Source organism: Centruroides vittatus, unplaced genomic scaffold (genome assembly GCF_030686945.1).
Source record: "Centruroides vittatus isolate TY-2023 unplaced genomic scaffold, ASM3068694v2 contig_927, whole genome shotgun sequence".
Taxonomy (NCBI): Eukaryota; Metazoa; Arthropoda; class Arachnida; order Scorpiones; family Buthidae; genus Centruroides; species Centruroides vittatus.
In genome coordinates, this window is record NW_027122613.1 from 758,105 (window position 1) to 780,685 (window position 22,581).

At 24.3% G+C, this 22,581-nt stretch overlaps 1 protein-coding gene across 2 annotated transcripts in view; it reads right to left on the bottom strand.

Annotated features, from left to right (window-relative positions):
* Positions 1–5,060: 5,060 nt before the first annotated feature.
* Positions 5,061–22,581, bottom strand: part of LOC136984757 (uncharacterized) — a 53,766-nt gene continuing 36,245 nt past the window's right edge. The window contains exons 2-5 of one of the 2 annotated variants that reach the window (XM_067281871.1): positions 11,106–11,206; positions 9,944–10,102; positions 6,049–6,137; positions 5,061–5,944 (exon numbers count right to left, since the gene is read on the bottom strand). In XM_067281871.1, coding sequence (XP_067137972.1) covers positions 5,941–5,944; positions 6,049–6,137; positions 9,944–10,102; positions 11,106–11,206 — 353 coding nt within the window. In that variant the 3' untranslated portion in view covers positions 5,061–5,940. Of the gene's footprint in view, positions 5,945–6,038; positions 6,138–9,943; positions 10,103–11,105; positions 11,207–22,581 lie in introns of both variants that reach the window. The other variant, XM_067281870.1, reaches the window with a different exon arrangement.

The window sequence follows — 22,581 nt, forward strand, 5'->3', positions numbered from 1 at the left end:
TTACGTCGACGAGTTATTATTACACGAATTTTAATACTTGAACGGTTTAAAATTTAAAGCTTTATTTAAAAAAATTAAAAACTGTTAAAAATTTATACAGAGTGGCCCAAAAGCTGTAGAAATTAACTTTGTTTTTTTGTCTTATTACTTGAAAATTTTGCGAAAAATCATTTAAAATTTGGCCCATCATCTTCGATATGCAAATTAGGCTACAACGTATTGACATACACACAAATTGTTGAATTTCGTGGAGAAATTTCTGAATTGTTTACAAAATTTAGTTTTCTGACTTTTAATCAACCTCTATATATATTACTAATATAAATATTTATATTATTTAAATATTGTTTTAGCTTTAATTGTTCTTCATTTGTATTAAAATGTAATAGAGAGAGAGCAGTTTTTGATATCAAGTTTCAAATATTCATTTTCTGGGAAGCTCGAAAGAGAATTTCAAAAATGTATTATAAAATTTTAAGATTTTTATTTCGTATTTAAAATAAATTAAGTTAATTGGAAATAAAATTTAAAAAAACACGATTTTTTTTTAAAATGAAGTTTATTATGAATTAGTTTTAATTTTCGACGATTCACCTTTATTATTGCTGCTTTAAAATATTTAATTCTTTATTCATTATTTTATAATTTATCTTTTTTTTAATACTTTAAGCTGAATAAAATACTTGCATTTCCATCCATTTCTTCTTATCTCCTTGTTTGAAGAAAATGAAAAAATATTACGGTTCAGTTGTAGAATATATTTTACGAATACAGTTCCTTTTTTTTTTTATATCTAACAATTTACAAGAGGAACTGATAAATCGAATTATAAGTATTTTTGTAAGGAAAAATGTTTATTTTTTCCTTAATTTAATCGGCTTTAAACCCTGTTATAGATTATACAGAAAATACTTTGAAACCATCTTATATAGAAAATATTTTCTAAGAAGCTGCAAATATTGCTTTTATGTAATTGATATAAATTATTTTTTAAAATAAATTTGCTACTTTTATGATGCTGCTTACGTGAAATAAATATTTCTTGCTATACCTCAATCACAATTTAATAATAAAAATTCCAGTAACGAGTTGCTTAACTTTACCGGCAAATTTGGTGATGCCATCTGATATGAAATTTAAAAAAAAAAACTTTTTAAATATTTTATTTATTATAAAATGGCAGAAAGCTTAATTTTTAAGGTAGGGATGAGTATTATAAAGAAATTTATAAATGTCAATAACGAGTAAAATCATCGTTAAGTCCGACCCTACTCGAGATATGACACACGACTCTCTCTATCTGCCCACCCCGTCGACCTTTAACTACCAAAATTTAATAGCATTAATCTTCCTAATACATAAACCTTCGTGCAAAATTTCAGAAAATTTCGACAAGAAACACAGGAGTTATTAAGCTGAAAAGAGGGTGAAGAAAATCGTGCCCTCTCCACACACACTAACATCTATAGATACAGGGGGGAAAAAAACCCGAATTATTTTGCATTTCTCGAATTTTCAAGGACCCCTGAGACCAATAATGTAAAAATCTTGAGAGGGGGTGTCATTTTTTTGACCGATCGTCATTATTTCCCTCTGTTGTGTAGCCTATAACAGAGGCAAGAAAGTAAAAATCAATTATTTTATTTATATATTTATAAACTCTTCGTATAAACTCAGGTAATGACAACTCAGTACATTAAATTATTTGTTCAACATTAACGATACAAGAGAACATTCTTCATACATTTTATTGAACTCCACCCAAATCGTAAATTTCTCATTCTTTGGTGATTTATCTTCAAGCACCTTTAATGACAAGATATAATGTGTTCTCTGGTAAAGAAACTTCTAATTCCAAGAAAGGAGGAAAAGCAAAGAAAAAAGAAAAAGATTAAATAGTTTAAAAAATTGATTTCTAACCCCCCCAAAAAATAGTTGTTAAAATTTGATAAGGAAAATCTTATATGTTAATTAGTTTTTTCTCTTTTAAATATAATCAAAAAAAGTGGTGCAAATTTTATAAGTGTCTAACAAGTTAATTAAAATTTAATATATTGTCTAAAGAATACACTATTAAAGAACAAAAGTTGACTTTTTTTAACTATAAAAAGCCCTTTTTTCTGAAACTTATTTAATCAAGTCATAACAACTTTATTTTGTTTGTAATAAAATTCTTTACGTTCTTTCTTGTAGAAAATAAGAAAATTCTATCCTGCAGCAATTTTATAGTCACATAAAGTACTTTGTTTACCGAATACTTAGAACGTTTTTTTTATCCCATTTTCTTCTACTATATCTAATTAAATTCGTCAAATATATAATATATTTTTAATATATACATGTATATATATTGATGTTTTTCTTAATGCGTGTTTCGATCGTAAAACTTTTCATTTTTCCCCCTTTTATTTTTAAAGTCGTTTTTCAAAGATGTAAATGATTATTTGATTCGTTCGTATTATATTTTAGATAAAATTCCTATGCTACGGTCTTAAATTTCTCAAGATCATAGCACAGATTTTTCCATTACTTTAGTATTTTGTGTTCAATTTTTAGTACCTTTTTTGCTACTAAAAAAGAATTCTTATCTTTCCCTTGGGTTCCATAGAGTTTTCTTCATAGAAATTCGTGAAAGACAATCCAATTTACTTATCTTCTAATTTATTTTTACCTTCTATCTTCCATTTTCCTTCGCAAAATCCATCGAAAGGACGGTTCTACTATTATTTTATTCTATCAAAGCTATATTTAGTCCTTAAAAGCTTATCTAAATTTTAGAATTTAAGCTTTCTTCGAACAATTTTCCTATATTTTAATCAAATATTTTACCTTTAAAGTAAAACTTATTTTTACTCCGTCTTTAAAACCATTTTTCAATACTTAATCATCGAAGGCGTTGATTTTTATTCAATTTAACGTAAGCTACGAGTATTCTGATGCACGACATTTTTAAAATTATTTAAAAATTATTACAATTAACTTAATTAAAATGACGATAATAAATTAACGACAAGAAGCTTAAACTCATTACAATTGTGTCAGCTATTTTAACTTGTCATACTGATAACGAATATAATTCAAAATATCTAAATGCTCATTTAAATTCTTGAATACAATTAAACTAATTATTTCCTTATATTTATTTAATGCCATTTAATTTATGCCATTAAGATCTATATATTAAACATAATTTTTTTAAAAAAATTTCATCCTCTCAATCATTAATTTCCTAACTTTTTAATATAAGTATCATTATATAAAAAACACTTCAAATTTTCTTTTGTAATTAATTTTTTTGTTTATTTTCATATTTTTTCCTAGTTAAATTGCAATTTTTGTAAAGGAATTTGTGGAATTTCAGAAAAAAATTAAACCTATTGCAATTTTGGACATTTTTATCAAAAATTCATTACTTTTTTCCCCTCTAAAATAAAAGAGGAGAAGGAATACTTTTGTAATAACGAATTTAATTAAGATTTTAATTAAGAATTAATTAAAATTTTTGTTTGTGTATGTGTTAACATCATTTTCTTCCCATTCAACAGACTTCTTTACGTCATTTAAATACATTTGCACTTAAAAAAAAAAAAAAAATATATATATATATATATTTTTTTTCTACAGATCAACATTTAAAATACTCTTCGACTATTAATTCAAGAATATATAAACTTTCCTCAATATATTTACTTAAATATATTAGCATAATATATCCATTATTGATAGAAAATACAATTATTTTACCATTTAAATAATTCTTCTTTCTATCTATAAATTCCTTCAACATCATTTTTATTCCAGTTTAAATGCAAGAAAAAATCAAATTATCTTGACTTTTCTTCAATTTATTATAAGTTTATTTAATAAATTTTTATTAAAATTGCATTTAAAATATTTTTATTTTTACATTAAAATTTATAATTTTTTTTTACATTGTAAAATAAATTAAATGTTTAAATTTGTGAAAAAAAAATTATTTTTATAATTTAAATTTTAAATTAAATCATTTTAATTTTAAAGCAAACTCAATTTATTTTATTCATAAGTCATGTCAATTGTTAACATTTAATTGCGTAAAATTATAATAAAAATTAACATAAAAAATTATAATCATTTAAATAAAAATAATTTTATTATAAATTATAGAAAATTAACAACAACAAAAATTAATAATAATAAAAAGTAAATTACATTTTTTTAAATTAAATTATTTCATTTTTTATCATCAAAATTTTAATACAGACAACAAGTTTTCTTTTTAAAATTAAAGAGTGATTTATTCCATTTAATAATAAAAAAATTAATTATTTTATCTTAATTTAATATAAAAATCAAATTAATTAATATAATTTTAATTAAAAATATTTTTCAAAAATATTAAATTAATTAAATATAAGTTTACATCGATATCAGCAATTTAGTAAATTAATTTTCAAATATTTTAAGTAAAATATATTTTAAACATCAGAAAATTTTTAGAAATTTAATAAATATTAATTTATTATTATTATATTTATATAAATTATTTTATAAAATTAATTTTTAAACACTTAAACAATCAACGACGTGCTATTTTTTAAACCATTTATCCCATGTATTTTTTAAAAAAATATACATAAATAAATGATTAAGAAATTAAAAATTATTCTTTATTTTTTTATATAAACTTTAAAAATAATTCCAAATTTCAACTAAACTTTCAATAAATTAAAAGAAAAAAAGAATTTAATCGAGTGCGCTCGGTTGAATGTTTGCTTCAATATACAATATCCTGTCTAAGGTCCTTTCGAGAAACATTTTCCGGTTCTACGAGTGAAAATTAAATTTTCGTTCAACAACAACGAAAAAAAAAAATATTAAAGAATAAATAAAAAATAATAATATTTTATAAAATTTGATAAATTTTTATACTTTGAAGCGCAAACAGTTAAAGAGTTTGCTTATGCACCGTAGGTGAAAACGTAAATTTGCAAACTTAGAGAGCGAATAATTTTAAAGATTTTAATATTAATGAATAATAATTAATTTATATATGTTATATATAAAATAAACAACTCGAAAAACACTAATGTATGATTTTATTTCTTTATGGAAAAGTCACTTACATGAAAAAAGAGAACGCTATACCTAAGAACAAGCACAGATGCCAGAAAGGAAGTCATTTTTGGTATTTAGAAGTATATATATATTTATATATTTTTACTCCAATTATGCCAAAAGACTTTAAACTATAATAATCTATAGACTAGAACAACTTTGATTTTAATCTACATGAGTAAAAAATCTTCATATTTTTTTTTATTTAGTATATAAATAAATTTTTATCAGAACTAATCTTTCAACTTTATAAATTTTTTTTTTCTTTTACAAATAAAAACTAAGAGAGTTATGAGAGCACGTCAAATTATGAAAATTTTGTATGAAAGAAAAAGCATTTCGATACTAAGGCTCCTAGATTACATTATTCTTTTCTTACTTCGTTTAGAAATTTGGAAGATTGTCCTCTTATGGCAGCTGAATGCTGATTGATTTAGATCACCCTGCGTCAGAAAATTTATAAATATTCTAAGAAGTTAAGATGAGAGATTAATTTGATTATACTCGAAAGACAATTTGTTTTTCTTTATTTTTACTCAAGAAGCTTGTATCTCTCTCTTCTCTCTCTCTCTCTCTTCTCTCTCTCTCGCTCTCTGTCTCTTTCTCCATTCTCTTCAAACTCCTTGTCTCATTGCAGCGAAGACAGATAAAAAATAGACTTACAAACGGCCAACGATATGTGTATAGAGTGTGAAAGAGAAGGAAGCTAATTTACACGACAAATGTGGATTTTTAGAAATTTTTCAGTAGAACTACTGCCTGCAACTTCGTAATCTCATAAGATTATATTGTGTGGCAAAAATATCAGCTATAAAATCTTTGCTGCCAGGTGAGGTTAGGACATCACCTGTAATATAAAGAACAATAGAAAGGAAAAAAAAAATTGTTGAAACTTATCGATTAACGTTAATTCAATAGGAAAAAATAAAAGATGAAATTACCAAATATTACATGTTTTTGCGGGCTTTGTACCCACGGAATGTTGTTTGAATCTTAGTCGCTGCTTGCACCAAATCTGGATCAGACAGGTCAATATCGAGCTATAAAAGTATAAGAATTAGAGTTTAGGAGTAAAATTGTGCAATATAATGTAAATATTTAATTAAAAAATACAATGTCATTTCATAAATAAAGTTATTTTATTTATATTTGTTTTAATAACATCATATAATAGGTATTTTATTGTTACAATAGTAATTTTCATCATTAATTTGCATAGTTTTAATTTATATTACTTTACTTTTGTTTTAATTTTAGAAAAACTTATTTAATTTTAAATAATTTACAATCAATCTCATAATTTCTTACGTGGAATAGTCACGAATTAAGTTTGGAATGGGGTGTCAAATTTAGATTACAGTAATCGTATACACTCTTGTATCCTATGAACACCAAGGTCAACACAATAAAAATAATATTATTAAAATTAAAATTGTGTTTTTTGTGGTCCTCGTAGCTCTTCTTAGCCACAACAACAGAATTTAATAAAGAAAAATATATACCAAAGCGTCGTCTTAATTAAGGAAGCTTTAGAGAGATGAAACATCAATTACGTTGTACAGAATTAACTAAAGATTGTAATTTGTCATAATTAGAATAAAATCTGAAATAATCGCAATTAAATCTTTCAGAATACTAACATCCATATGCAGCGTTACCAGTATTTAAAATAAGAATTGTACTACAGTTATATGTCTTGGTAAAAGTCACAATTTATAACATCATTTTTAACACAATCACGTCCTGTTTTGCTGATTCCAATTTAAACTATGTGTTCAGTATTTACTTCCGGGCATTGGATCAACTCAATTTGATTTTAACTCCACCAAATTGCGCCTTCTTCAATGACATTACAATATCTACGTGTTTAATATTTGTAATGGAATTCCAACAGAATATGTATGAAATTTCATCCAAAAAATCGTCGTATCTCAATTTTCTTTTGGCACCGTTGAGTCCTCATAAATCTACAATAAAACCTTCACACATTTTACAAAATGTAATATAAATCTCCGTTGATAAGAGATATTCTTTTTTGATTTAATGCATATTAAAAATCTTCTAGTCGATATTCTAAATATCATTAATAGAAAGCCGGATAAACAATTATCAATTTATCGTATCCCAATAAATAATAGTTTATATATATATATATATATATCCATGTAGGCCTAAATTTATCGACGATTGCTTGGAAATATTTAGGGTCTTCATCGAAAATATGTTAATCAAATTTAGAAGTGTTTATCGGAAAATACTTCGAAACAAGTGAGCTGTAATTGAATGAATGTCAGCCAGACATTATAGATATTTTGTTAGCAAAGTTACATCAGTAATAGTTATCAATAATATCATTTCTTTTTAAAGATTTCAAAATTGATTGATAGAAACTTTCCTCTTCCACGTGCGAAGAAAATATAAATTAATATTAATATAATAAAATTAATTATCATATTATTATAATCTAATAATACAGAAAGGAAAAAAAATAATTAAATATCGTAATAATTTATAAAACTATTTCAACAGAAGATTTAAATTTCACATCATTATTATCATCTTCTTCTTCAAATTTTCTTAAATAAATGCATTTAGAGACACTACGCTCTTATTTAAACTGATTATTAAATCAGATATTCATGTAATTCAGATGAAAATCGACCTCAATATACTGCACTTCATCGTTACCAAAATGAAAATTAAACAACACGAAAATGGTTTTGTTATAATTAAACGAATGACGTTTATAAAAGTTATCATATTTGATAGGATTTACACATCTCAACGGATGCAATGTTCATTACAGTTACAACAATTGATAGAAAATTAAGTTGACCACGTTATTGGATCACCGGTTACAAACTTTTGTATCATTATTTAACTTTAGATACGAGAAAATTGCTAAGTAACGTTTAGGATGGAGAACAATTCTCCTTTGATCAAGGATTAATTCCAAAAATTTTTCTGGAAATTTGCCGAAATTAGATTTTCTTTATGATACACCTACTTTAGTTAAAATGTAAATGTTACTGCGGATTTAGCTACACTGTAATAAAGTACCACAAAGGATTTCTAGGACAAGATAAATTGCTGGAGTGTCTTATTTCTTCATTATTTCAAATATATCAGGCAAAGAACATTCCTAACTTTTATCTAAATCTATGTAGAATCATACCAAATTTATTATTTTATTAGGGATAATCGATTTGTAAACTTTGGTCAGATTGATTTTTACGAAACGAAAACATCACCTTGTAATTTCGACTTGTAATATTTACAATTGTAAATTTTTATCGATTATATTTTCTAAGAAATTCCTTGAAAAAATAAGTAATTGATTTACTTAACTATAATCGATATATAATCGAATTTTCTTTCCTTCCGTCTCTACGTCAGACAATGTCACCGTAAAGGTGTAGACCTTTTGTCTCGTGCATTGGACAATGACGTCGATATTTTTGATGTGTGCTTTGTCTCTTAATCCCGTATGAGAGAATTTTTAGGAATTTTTTTTATAAATAAATTCTAAGAAAATCGATGCTTAGATACAATTTTTATAAATTGAGAATGGTAGAACATCTGTAAATTTAATCAGAAAAGATATCTATAATATTAAATTTAATTATATAAAAAAAAGGTGACTCGAAAGTTAGTTTAAAACAAACAACTTTTTTCTTTTATACTATTTACAAGTCTGTAGATTAATAAAATATCTAAAAAATGAAGAAATTTAACCTTTAAAATGGTTAACTGACGTATGAGCCACACTATATATATATATTAATTCTTAATTATTCAATTTTTATTGATTAAACCTTAATTTGAAACAACATAACTTAATTGGAAATATGATAAATTTTCACGTATCGGATTTACAATTTGGATTTTGGCCAACGATAGACTAAAATTAACGTTTTATGGCCCATTATTTACATCTTTTTAATTAACGAAATGTAGTTATAATTACAACGAAGAATTTTCGAATTAATCATAAAAATATTTAATGAATTTGAATTAAATTTTCGTAAGCACATTTACAAATTATACAATAAAAATTTGGTTTACAACACACATATATATATATAAACATATTCTAACTTATCGATATAAAAGAGAGTTAAACGATCTAATTTCTTAAATGACCTTTCCTATTTTAAGGGGGAAAATCTTATTTTTCTATAATTAAAATTTCATTTGTGGTTTCAATTTTGAAAATCGATGATCATCTGCAAAATTCAGTGTATAATTTTTGACACGACCATTCTTCACTTTTCCAGATGCAGATCCAGTGTTAGTGACGTGCACTTTCGATTTATTTTTCACGATTTTATTTCTTAACGTTATTCTTTTGAAATATTTTTTTCCTTTTTTAAAATTCGTGAAGCTGTCGAGTATCGTTGTTATCTTGTCTTTTCTATTATCGATGATTTTTAAAGCCTTCTACCGAAACTTAAACCACTTTCATCACTTTATTTTTTTAGTTTATTCACAACACTAATGGATTACAATGGTTCAGCTAAGTGGATTTACTTAAAATAAGAAATTTCAACAGATCAGACCGAATATAAAACGTCAAAAACTTCTATTCTTATAAATTGATAACGATATTTGCTTTAATCTATGTATAAAAATTTAATATTTTTTACATCTTTAGAATGAATTAAAGATATAAAATCTTATAAATATCATCTTCGTGTTGTATTTGTCTATAAGAGTTTATGATTTATAGGAATTCTGAAAACGGAAACGGCAGTAAAACAGTAAGAAAAAGTAAGTTTTTAATGGTAGGAAATTTTTGATTAGATCAAAATAATAAATAATTAAAAAATAAATGATAACATCTTACTACTTCTTCGGACTCTTGAGGTGGTTCTGGATCTGGTACAGGTACTTTCATTTCCTTTCGTACCATATGTCCTCTAAAAGATGCTTGGATGCGAGTCGCAGCTTTTTCTAACTCCGGATCAACTGACTCGGCACTGCCTTTATTATCGTCTTGACAAGCCTGAAAAAATAATAAATTTATCGTTCTCCATAATATTAAACTCACCATAAAGTCAATTATTTCTCATCGTTTATTTATTAAAATTCTCAAAATAATTTTTCGCCATTTTTTTCTTTTCTTTAATACAAATGTTTCCTACGATATTCCTAGAATAAATTCTTACTATATTTTTGGATCAAGACCAATCCCGAAATGTAATTAATATTTAAATTTATAGTCAAGTCAATGAGCCAAAAATGAACCTTTTGCATGTCAGTCGGTTCTAAATCTTTATTTTTTCATCAGTCATTTTTTTTTCTACGTGACAAAATAGGGTTGGATTGATGAAAGACTTGCAAAATGAGATCGTATATAAAAATTCTTTTTTTAGAAAAAAATAATTAAGAATAAGCACTTTAAATTTTATTTGAATATTTAATGTGTTTTAATAATGAAAAAGTGTCTAGACACGAGAGCTCACACGAACGTGGAGGAAAAAATGATAATACATTTTTCATTATTATCATTATAACTTATCATGGATTCGTCAAGTATTTCAGAAAAAAAAACCATTTAAATAATAAATAACGACATTTAAACACGTAAATAAATCTCGTAAACGTGGAAGCAACGTACATCAAACGAATAAACAATTATTTATTAAAAAGTTCTTTCTCAGAAAGCGAATTCTCCCACTTACATCCTGTCTTTTAATCACCCTTCATGACTTAAACATGACTTCCTCTTCCGTCAACGAAGATAACTTTAAACACACATTTGTATTAAATTAAGCCCTTTAAACTATTGTATAAGTTTCTTAATTAAAATCGTTCACTGAATATTTCAAACATTTGTTAAACATTAATCTTTAAAAATTTAAACAGGGAATTCATTTATACGAGAAAAAAATAAATTCCTATCGGTAACGCTCTTTTAAAAATATTTATTCCTGAAAGTATTTTTGTATAGAGGACCATCTGTTCACTCAATGTTAAACTGATAAGAATTCAAAACGTCAACTTGCCTTCATGTTGTCTATCTCTTTTCTTGTTTTGTATCCACGAAAATGAGCTTGGATTTTTTTAGCAGCTTCTTCTTCTGAAGTCTCGCAACCGTTCGTCGCTTCTGAAATAAAAAAATAAAGGTAAAAAAAAAAATATATATATATTACAATTTTTTTTCTTAGCTCTATTGGACACTGGACATCCATAAACAGTTCTTTCGCGACTATCTCTCTCAGACAGGAGGATAATAATTGAAGGCTGCTGCCACCTTTTTTATATAGCTAAATGCCTCTTTTCTTCTTCAAAAATGCGCTTCTAATTTTATATAAGTTTCTTGCAACATTTCAACAAAAGTTTAGCTCAGAATTAAAAAAAAATGAACGGAGGAAAATAATAATAATTGATCCTTAAAGATTCCAACAAATATTTTATTTTTAAACAGAACAGAATGTTTTGAAATATTTCCAATCTTTAATTTTTTTTTTAATGTTTGCTTTTTTGAATTTTAAATTTTATAAAATGTTCTTTCTTTTTTTCTAAATTTTCTTTTTTCTAAAGAGAAATGTAATTTTTTTTTTTATTTTAAATTTTCGAGATTGTTTCGAAAGTTAACTTTTCTAGATTTTCAGTGTGTTACTTTAAAAATCTAATTTATTTTTTAATATAAAAGATGCGTGAAAAATTAAAATTTATCGCGAGTATTCAATTTTAAACAATATAAATAATTACTTACGCATCAAAAAAGATCATTTATTTGTGGGGAAAAAAAAAGATAAAATGATAACTTATCTCGCCCAAATTTAAAGAAAATAAATATCGTCGAAAGCCGCATTAATTATTATTAATTTTTTTTTGATGAATAATTCGAGTATAAAAGATAAAGTATCTTAAAATTTTCAAATTAACTTTTAAGATTAGAAAATGCCATAAATAATTTTAATAATTAATGAAAGGACAAGTTTGTGAGGAGGAGGTATTATTATTATCTATTGTAACAAAATAGAAAAGTTTGTATTATCTTCAGAGGAAGAAAGATTAAGACGCTTTATCACAAAGAAACTTCACAGTTGAACAAACAGAATTACTTTATGAACACGACTGCTCGGTCTATCGATCAGTTTTGATGAATTTATATATTTCCAACAGCGAATTAAATCTTTCCAATGCATTCAGTCAAAGAGAAGGAAGAGGAAACGAGTCAGCAACCTTGTCTTATCTTCAGCATTATAAAAGATTATTTCAACCTTGACGTCCATTTAATATATCTTTATTTGTAAACTACAGCTCAGGAACTACTTAATTTTTATATCAATGTCTTACTTCCTTTCGAATTTTTTAATGTATAAATATAATATAAAAATTTTAGGAAGGGTTTTTTCCGTCTTGATAATGCTTAAATTACACATTTACTAAACAATTTTTATGTACAGTACATATTTATATATTGATTTTAGTGCGGAATTGATTTTAAATAAATAATTTAATTACAAAAATTACTTTAATATTAAAGAATTATATACAATTTTATATTAATTTTAACGTCTAAAATAGTTTAGAAGAGAATGTTAATAAATTATTATTATATCAATAAACGATAATTTTAATGTTTTTATAACCCATTTATACTTCGGAAATTTCGGTTTATAGAATATTTAGTCATTTAATGAACATAAATTTCCAATATATTTTGTATAAATCACGAAAACATGAATTCAACATAAGGAAGATCTAAAGCGCATCAGTACATACAACTCACCAACATCTTCATTCGATGCTGCTGACAAATAGATTATGTTCGATAAGACACTGCATTAAATAGTATTATAGAATTATATCAATGTTACCTAGTGAAATATTGTCACAGAAAGTTATCATGGAGTCGTAAAAAAAATTCCTTCGGGAAATGTCTCGGTAGTAACTAGTGATGGAGTGGACCATCGAGAAAATCACGTGGATCAAGGAGCAAAACCGGGATTCCTTCGAAAATATTCTTAAACCACATAACCCGAAATTACCGTAATGTTAGAAGAGAAACTTTTTTCCTATATTAAGCATCAGATTATTTTGAAAACAAAAATAAATCTCTTCGTAAATAATACAAATCTCCAAATGTTCTCAATCTAATCCTATGTGAGCTCTTTATAATTTTCGTCCAATTTCTTTAACGATGTTCAATTTCCGGTTTATCCAGCTTATATTATATCAAGTATTAAAATTTAATTCGAAAATTAAATTTTTCATAAATTAAAAGATAAAACATCAGCTTGTATAAGAAGATTAAAAATAAAAAAATAATAATAAAACTTGCTCCATACACGTATGATAAATCGGGATAATAATAATTAATATTAATTAAACTACATTAAACTAATAATTAATTAAATTTTATATTAATTATTAATAAAATAGTTATTTATTAAAATTACAAAGGAAAATAATAAAATTTCTAATTACATCATTGTTTAATTTATTTTAATTTTAACTCACTAAAATTAATTATGTTTAATAATAATAATTATTATTCGAATATTGTAATAATCGATAATATTATTTTCTAGTGTTTAACTTTTGTAAATGTCATCACTTAAAGTAAAAATATCGATTGGAATCGATTATATATTTGTGGATGATGATGCTGAAGAAATAGAAAAACAAGTTTGACTCATCCTTTCGAAAAAGTTTTGCTATTTGAGCTACTTACATGTAACTATTCGTCTCAATTCCTTTTTTCTGGATAGAAGAAACAGGCAAACTCGTTACTGATTCTTTTTCAGACATCATTTTTGAATCCTTTTACTAAGATGATTACGTTGCTTAGCATATAATTTGATTAATTTATTTCTATTTGTTTATTTTTGCTTTTAAAATTAAAATATATATTAAAAAAATATTGTGGAAAATAAATAAATTCACTTTTCTTTTCTTAATTCGTAAAGTTATTCAAAGATATTCTCTACGGAATTTTTGAAAAACTTCAATCATTACTTTAGCAAACGGCTTAACTTTATAATTAATACAAACAGATTTTTCAATAGTAATAAAAATTTAGTATTATTTAGAGACTTAAACAAAGAAAAATCTAATTTTCATCACTGAATTAAATATAAACAATTATTTAAAAATTGAATTAAAAACAAAGAATTATTTAGAAATGTTAACTTTCGATTATTGGGAATTAACGTGAAATAATTTTTTTTTATAAGTGAAGTCTTACAAACAAATTATTATTTTATATACAAACAACAACAACAACAACAACTTCGTATTTAATTAGCTTAAATATTAAAGATTAATTTTAACGTAAATTAAATTAACATAACTGAAACAAATTCGTTTAAAGAGTTTAGTAGTTATAACACTAGTAATATCGTGAAACGACATTTGTAATCACTTTTCTGAATATTTAAAAGTTAGTTAACACAAATTTCTTAAGTAATGCATAGTTTCATAGAATTTCTTAGTAATTAATCCTTAGATATACTTAATTAACATACACAACCTATAAACATCTTCATATCAAGTGGTGTTACGATAAATATTTTTATACTTATTAAAATTCATACTTTACTTAAATTTCTAAGTTTTTAAACATATTTTATATAATAATTAATATTTTTTTGCGTTATTTATTATACTAAAATATAACAAAATAATATTTTGTTATATTTTTAGTGAGGATTTTTTTTTATTGATCGATATCTGAGATTGCTTGTTTGTCTTCTATACGTGGAATCATATTGCCAAAACTAAATTACTTAAGCTTGAAGATCCTCAAGTGCTACTCAGATAACAGTTTAAGTTGGTAAACTGTATACCTGTAATGTAACTACGCCTAAATTTCTATATCGAAAAATACTTTTCCTTAATCTTTCAAAATTTTTATATATCTTGTTACTCCGAACAAAAACACAATGTAGTAGAGTTGATGGCATACGTCGTTTTTGCTATAAAATGAATTAAAATGTTAATAGAATTTATTTAAAAAAAAAACAAAATTATTTATTTATTTATTTTTTAAATGCAAAGTTACTTTATTTTTTATTGAGGAAATTTTATTATTATTATTATTTTTTTATGGAAAAAATCTTAGGAAATTAAGAAAAGTTTATACAACCGTTTAATGAGAGAGGAAGCAAAGTTTTTAATCTATTATAAGGACATTATCTCTAGCGTAATCAATTTGTCATTCTAACAATTTTCTACTTAACCTTTTTTTCGGAATTAATCATATTTTAACAATTTCTATATTGATTTATCAGTAATTCATTCAGAAAATTCAATTAAATGAATTTTTCCTGCCATTTATTCTGAATTAAGTAGAAGCGCACTATATGCAGATTTTCTGATTAATAATCAAAGAAATTGTTGAATATATTAATAAAAGTTTTTATCGATTTTTTCATTTTTTTTTAAAAAACTGTAAACTTTTTTAAATTTATAAGCGCATTTATTTACTTGATAAATATTTAATATTAAAAATGAAGGGGGGGTCAGATATTGTAATACTGTATTTTAAAGTAAAATATTCTTTATGAAATGTGTAGACTTATTAAAATTGTAATAGTTAAGGCTATAGATAATCTGCTAAACTTATATTCTAACTTAAAAACCTCCGATTTATCTATTCATATGAAACTGTATAACGCAATCATTAACCCAATCATATATTACGCATCCCCAATATGGGGTCTCGATTATATATATAAATTAGAAAAATTTCACATTTACTTTCTCCGCAAACTTTTTCACTTAGAAAGAACTGTCCCAAGCTACGCAATTCGCCACGAAACTAACCGTATCTGCTCTTATCCATTGTTCTTAAAACGTATCATTAAATTTTACTATCGTTTAAAATTCAAATCTGACAGTAATATTACCTTTCTGCATCACGAAATAATCAAAGGCAGTAAAAAATCAACTACAATACAACTCTGGCAAACTAAACTAAATAAAATACTAAATTTTTTTGGAGTATCAGATCTTCTATTCAAAGATAATATTCAGGACTGGAAATTTGGATATACTATGTTAATGGAATCAGCTATCGCTCAATCTATAAATATGGATCAAAATAGCCTAAATCACAATACCTATCATCCCTGGTACTTAAAAATTTTACAAATACCTTCTGTACAACCTTATATGATAAAATCAATTAACTTCAACGTGAAAAGGCTAATTTCACAATTACGTCTAAATAAATATTCCCTTTATATCAATAATTTCTATATTGACCTGTCAAACAATCATTGCCCATGGTGCAAATTCGATAACTTCTCAATTGAACACTTACTTCAGAAATGTCAAAATCTCTCTAATGTACGTGATTCTTTCAACATTCCTCGAATACTCCAAAGTGATTCATCCCAAGATTATAGAAATTCTCTCAATAACCTAAATAAAAATGATCTCTATTCTCTGTATAATTATTTCATTAAGATTACAAAAATATTGTAAATCTATGCCAGTATGTCAAAATATATCAACATTCACCATTATTGTATAATTATATTACTGTGTTTGTTAAAATAACTGTTTTTATTTATGTTAATAACGAAATAATATAAAACCAATGTATAACGACTGTTAAATTTTAATAACCTAGTTAATGTTTTAATAATACGAAAATTTACAAGTCAATTTTGTACAACCCCCTGCAACAGGGATAATCCCCTTTAAAAAAAAAATTGTAATAGTTAATGAATAATTAAGAATAAAATTACAGAAATGCCTTCATGATAATTTATAATAATGGTATAGGCACTTAAATAGAAAATCTTTGGTTCTAATCTATAAAGTTAAAGGAACAGATAATGAAATTCTCACATAGAAACAATTTATATAACTAATAATACCTTGTTTATAACCAATTCAGATACAAAACTAAGTAACAAATTATCATTTGATACATATATATATAAGTGCACAGACCTACATCAAACAGTTATTACATATCCCGAATATAACCTAGATTATCGAGTAGACAATTATTCCATATACATTCGTGTTTAGATCCATAATTACTAACAATTATTATGATTAGAAACATAATTATATACACTACAGATATTCGATAACCTATTTACTATCATTTGCAAATAAGATAATTTAAAAATCAAAAATAACCAAGAGTCATTTGTTAAATCTGTTATGGATTTATTAATGATACTATTAGATGAAAATTATTGTGATTAATCTTAGACTTATCGTTAAAATTAATAACTGCATAGATTATTATTAATTGCTAATTACTGATTCTAGTTAATTGATTTAGGTATATATTATATAACTAGGAAAATCTTGTAGGGCCTGTATCTATTCAAGGTAATCCTTTCACCTATAAAGTACGAGTATACTTTATATTATAATTGTTTCTAATTAAACAGAAATTATTGATATTTATACGGTTTATATACTTTAACCTAATGTTTGTATGTAAGTAGGGCCTTATTTGCACATAAGCTAAATAAATTGCAGCTTAAGGCTTTGCATTATGAGCCACATGTTTACGTGTATTATTATTTGGTAAAGGGGAAGCGCCTATTACATTAATATATTATAGTTTAAGGCCACAAACCTAAGTCCGTATGTAAGTTTACATACGTTTGTATAAATTAGTGCTATCAATTTATTTAAATTGCATCTAATTTAGTATAAATTATTAAATTTTTTTATACATGTAAGCCTTTTACATATAGGGATATTATATATAAAATACATATGTTAACTTAAGATATGTGAATTGTATAAACTATATAAATATTGTATACGCTTAATCATATGAATATAATATATTTGATCCTCCAATAACAGTCTCCTCTAAACGACGGCCATATTTTCATGAAAATGAATATAAAATAACCTACAAAAAGCGGCCATATTTTATGTTCTCAGGAGTCATTGTTCAGAGGGTTAACTGTATATTTATAGTTATTATGCACGGTAACAACATAACAGTGTAGCAGCAGTAGTAAACAAAACATGTAACATATGAACTAAACTACTGTAAAATGTAAAGTACTATACTTGGAAATATTTTAACAATTTTGTTATAATAAAATGCAACAATTAGTATAATAGTATTGTAATAAATAGCTATTACAGTAACACTAAATGATAAGCTATAAAACGATAACTTAATACGTACAGTACATTATTAATTTATTTTACGTATTAAAATATTGAATTACTACCAAGGAAATTACATCGTACTTTTTTTTTAAATTAAGAAAGTATATATTTTTTAAAAATTAAAATTACACAGAATGTAAGCTGTGGGATTAATAAAGTTGATAACGTCACTTAAAATTTATTACTTTAAAAATTCAATAAATAAAATCACTTTTAACTTAGGAAATATATGCTTAAATCTATCAGATTTTAATGATATCCTCTAGTATTTCTAATGGCTTAATTCTTGGATAAAAATCTCACTTTTTCTCTCTTTGAAAAATTGACGTAGATATTAAATTGATTTGCGGTTTATGTTAAATTTTGTACGTGTTAAATAAATGAAGCATTTCGTGGTTATAAGCAATATCATTTGCTGTTTTATATATTAGATTTTTTAAAAAAAAAGAAAAAGAAAATTTACTTTCTAGGCAATAAAATGGAGTCAAATCAGCATTCTAAAGTAAGAACAATATTGTTAGTTGCACTTAAAACAAAACACTATTGTAAATATTTGTTTCTCATTGTTTTTTTTTTAAGATTATGGTATTTATTTCAACAAATTTCAGGTTAAATGTAACAGAATTGTAACAATATCGCGTGTTACAGATTGTAATGACTTCCCCCCTGTATATTTTAACAAATGATTTGGCTTATTTAAATGTTTGAAAATGTAGAAAAATAGATCGTTATAAATAAATGTACCGTATAACGTATCAAAAATAAGCTATTATTTAATTGGAATATAGAAAAAATAATAATAATGCATTATTATCGTATTATTAATATGTGCTAGAGTTTAAATTTAAGACAAAATTTCTAAAATAAAATATTAAAAATGTCAAAAAGTATATTTTTAAATCGAAAATATATATCTTTTTTAGTTTCAATTATTTTTAATTACAATTAATTCAATTGTATTTCTTGTAATACCTACTAACCTAATTATATTCTAAATGTTATACCTACTACCTACAATTATATTACCTACATCCTATATTAAATGATATACCTGCTTTATACTCCTATACTAATAACCTATTAATCTAAATTATATTATTACTTATGTAGTTGTTTAAAATTATACCTAAACTACTATTAAACAACCCAAACTGTACTATACTACCTTAATGTACCCAGAATCGTCGAGAGCTTTTATGGGGTCTCTTTTTACCATTTTGTAACAAATAAAATATATAAAATATTTCTTTATTAAAAAAAAAGCAGTACTAAATTTATTTTATAAATTAATGTTATTTTTAGTAAAAAATAACATTAATTTATAAAGGGGTAAGAACCACTACGTGTTTAGCTCTCCCTCTAAACGCTCTTGAATCAACCTATCTCTCCATCTACCTACTAAATTATATTACTTATATATAATTTAATTGGCGATATTTATAATTTATTATAATTAAATTGTTGTGGCAAACAACTAACGAAAAATTGCCGAAAATTCGTAACTAATCATCACACTTCTCCCCCTCTTTCAAACTGAAAAATTTACACCAAACTCACATTTTAGATCATTAATAATGTTTAAAGATTCTCCTTTACTCGTAAATTTTAAAACATAAGTAATGAATATCTCGGTTAAGAGAAAATTAATAATATTCTCGTATAGGAATCTTCAGATAAAGTATGAAAATTTACAAATTAACTTTCAACTTTTAAATTTTGCATCCGAGGCATTAAATATGCCAAAAATAATAATAGTTTAACGATAAATCTAGCATCTAGAGAACTTAATTATTAATTAATGAACGCTGATTTAAAACATTTATTTTTAATTTCGAAATTTTAAAACTTCAAATTGTCATTAAGAAATAATTCTTTTTCATTTATCCTAATTAAATAAGAGACGAATGCCTAATTTACAGTTTACATTGATTTCTCTTTTTACATCATACTTCTTTAGACAATTTAGATACTTTATATATTATTATATATATATATATATTTAAAAAAAGTAAAATAATATTTAAAAAATGTTAAAGTCACAAAGAAATTTTGATAAATGTTCTTCTCGATGCTTGGAACATGTCCAAATTACAAGTTTTGCTCAAGGAGGAAATTACTGGAAACTAACAAACGAAAGCAATAATCATAATAATAATAGCTAGATAGGGAAATATAAAATTCTTTGAAGGAAAAAAAAAGGAAATTTAATTGTGTCCTGTGTACAAAAGTACAGGAGACAAGAGGGAAGTTTTCATTTTAAGAATGAAAATTCGAAGAGAATTTCCCTCTCGTTGAATTTTAAAGCAATTTTCTGCATTAAATGTTTTAAATATTCTACATTTAATGTTCTAAATATATATTTTAATTAAATGAGGAAATATAAAATAATACGAATTATTTTTTGCTTATTTTGCTCGAATTCTTAATCTCTAATTAATTAATAATTGCAAGTATATTCATTTATGTTTAAATAAATCGAAGATGAACTTCAAGAAAATATTATTATTATTATTATTATTATTATATTTTTCAATGTTAAAACGTATAAAAATTTAAATTAAAATTTAATTATTGTATTTTTCTTTATGATAAAAATAAGATTAATTGTATAGTTAAGTATATTATTAAATTTACTTGTAATTTTTATTTATTAATCCACTAGAATAGCTACTTCATATACGTTCAACTGTATATAGTAAAATTTCAAATAAATAAAGAAAAATACGAGAAAAAATACTTTTTAATCATTTTTTTATAAAATGTTTAAGTTAAAATTATCAAATGTATTGAATAATTACAGAAAAATTAGAAATTATAGAAAATTTTATGAAATTTCTAAATTTTCATTCGTAGATTATTAAAATCATTATTAAAATTATAAAAATTACAATACCAATTTTTATGTTTTTTATGTTTAACTCTCCATTTTTAATATATATATTTTAAATTCTTTACTTTTTTCCTCCCTGTAAATCCTACTTTTATAGATTCTAAATGTTTATATTCTGTATATTTTTAGGATTCTGGAGATTTTCTACGATTGATACTTTTTATAACTTTAGTTTAAATACGTAAAATTTTGATACTAAAACCCAAAAAATTGCTTTCTATAACAATATTTAAAAAGCTTTACATATGAAAATGATCAAGAAATGAAATATTTTACATTCTAATGTAACATATTTACGTATAAATATACTTCTTATATACATTCGTTCACAGAATTTTAAAATATTTTTCCAACTCGAAACATTAAGATAAAGCATTTTCGAGTCATAAAACTCACTTTAAACATAATTTTAATTAAATTACGAGCTAATAAATTTATTTTTCCATTTAAAATTACCTTCTCGAAACTCTTTAAACTGTTATTTTGCATTTATATACATCTAGAAATTACAAGAATTGTTTTTACACGAAGGAAAACTCTCGTATATTCTTCTTACGATTCTTGAGAAAGAAGACAAGAATTCTTGAGAAAGAAAATTTCCAGTTTAATTAATATTTAAAAAGAATATTTTTTTTCATTCGAAATTAAATTTTAAAACATTTAAAAGCAATCCAACATTTGAACTCGCATTCCAAGTTCATTTGTAAAGCAAATTGTAGTAACATGGCGAAGATAATTTGTCATCAATGTAGCGCGATGTTGGAATTTGCTTGCTTAAAATAAATTCTAAGGAAATTCACTTTTAATTACAATGATTCTTAACCTTTAATTTACTGTAATTTGCAAATTTAATGCAAAAATCTGTACGTAAGAGTGTTACATTTGTTAGTGGATTGCTAGAAAGACGTAGCGAAGATACACGATTTTCATCTGTTCTATAAAAAATTTATAGCCCAGATCACATATATAAAACACGAACTACATGAAAGTGTGCATGATTTTAGAACTGCTCACGCTAACGATATAAAATTCCGTAGGAAAAAAAAAAAAATATGATAAATTTAGTAATCGTTGTTAACCGAACCGTAGGAGAAATTTAAGTACAGATAAAAGTCTTTCATCAAAAACTGCTGATACACGAATGCATATAGACACATATAAGTTCCAAAAAATAAATAAATCCGTAGTAGTAAACATTGGTTTACGTTGTTTTTTCTTTCTTTCTAGCAAATAAACGCCAAGTAATTTTTAATGATGGCAATAACCGAGATAATTTATGGAGCCGCAAGAAAAGGTAAAAATGCTCATTTAAGTAGCCAAAAATCTGGAAATGACTCGAATTTTAAAAAGTATTCAACCGTTCATTGACTACTTTATTAGTTTCTTTGCCAAACACTAACTTGACTCGAACGGTTTCTTCTTTATATATATATATATATAAATTTTTTATTAAAAGTATTTAAACTCAAAACTTT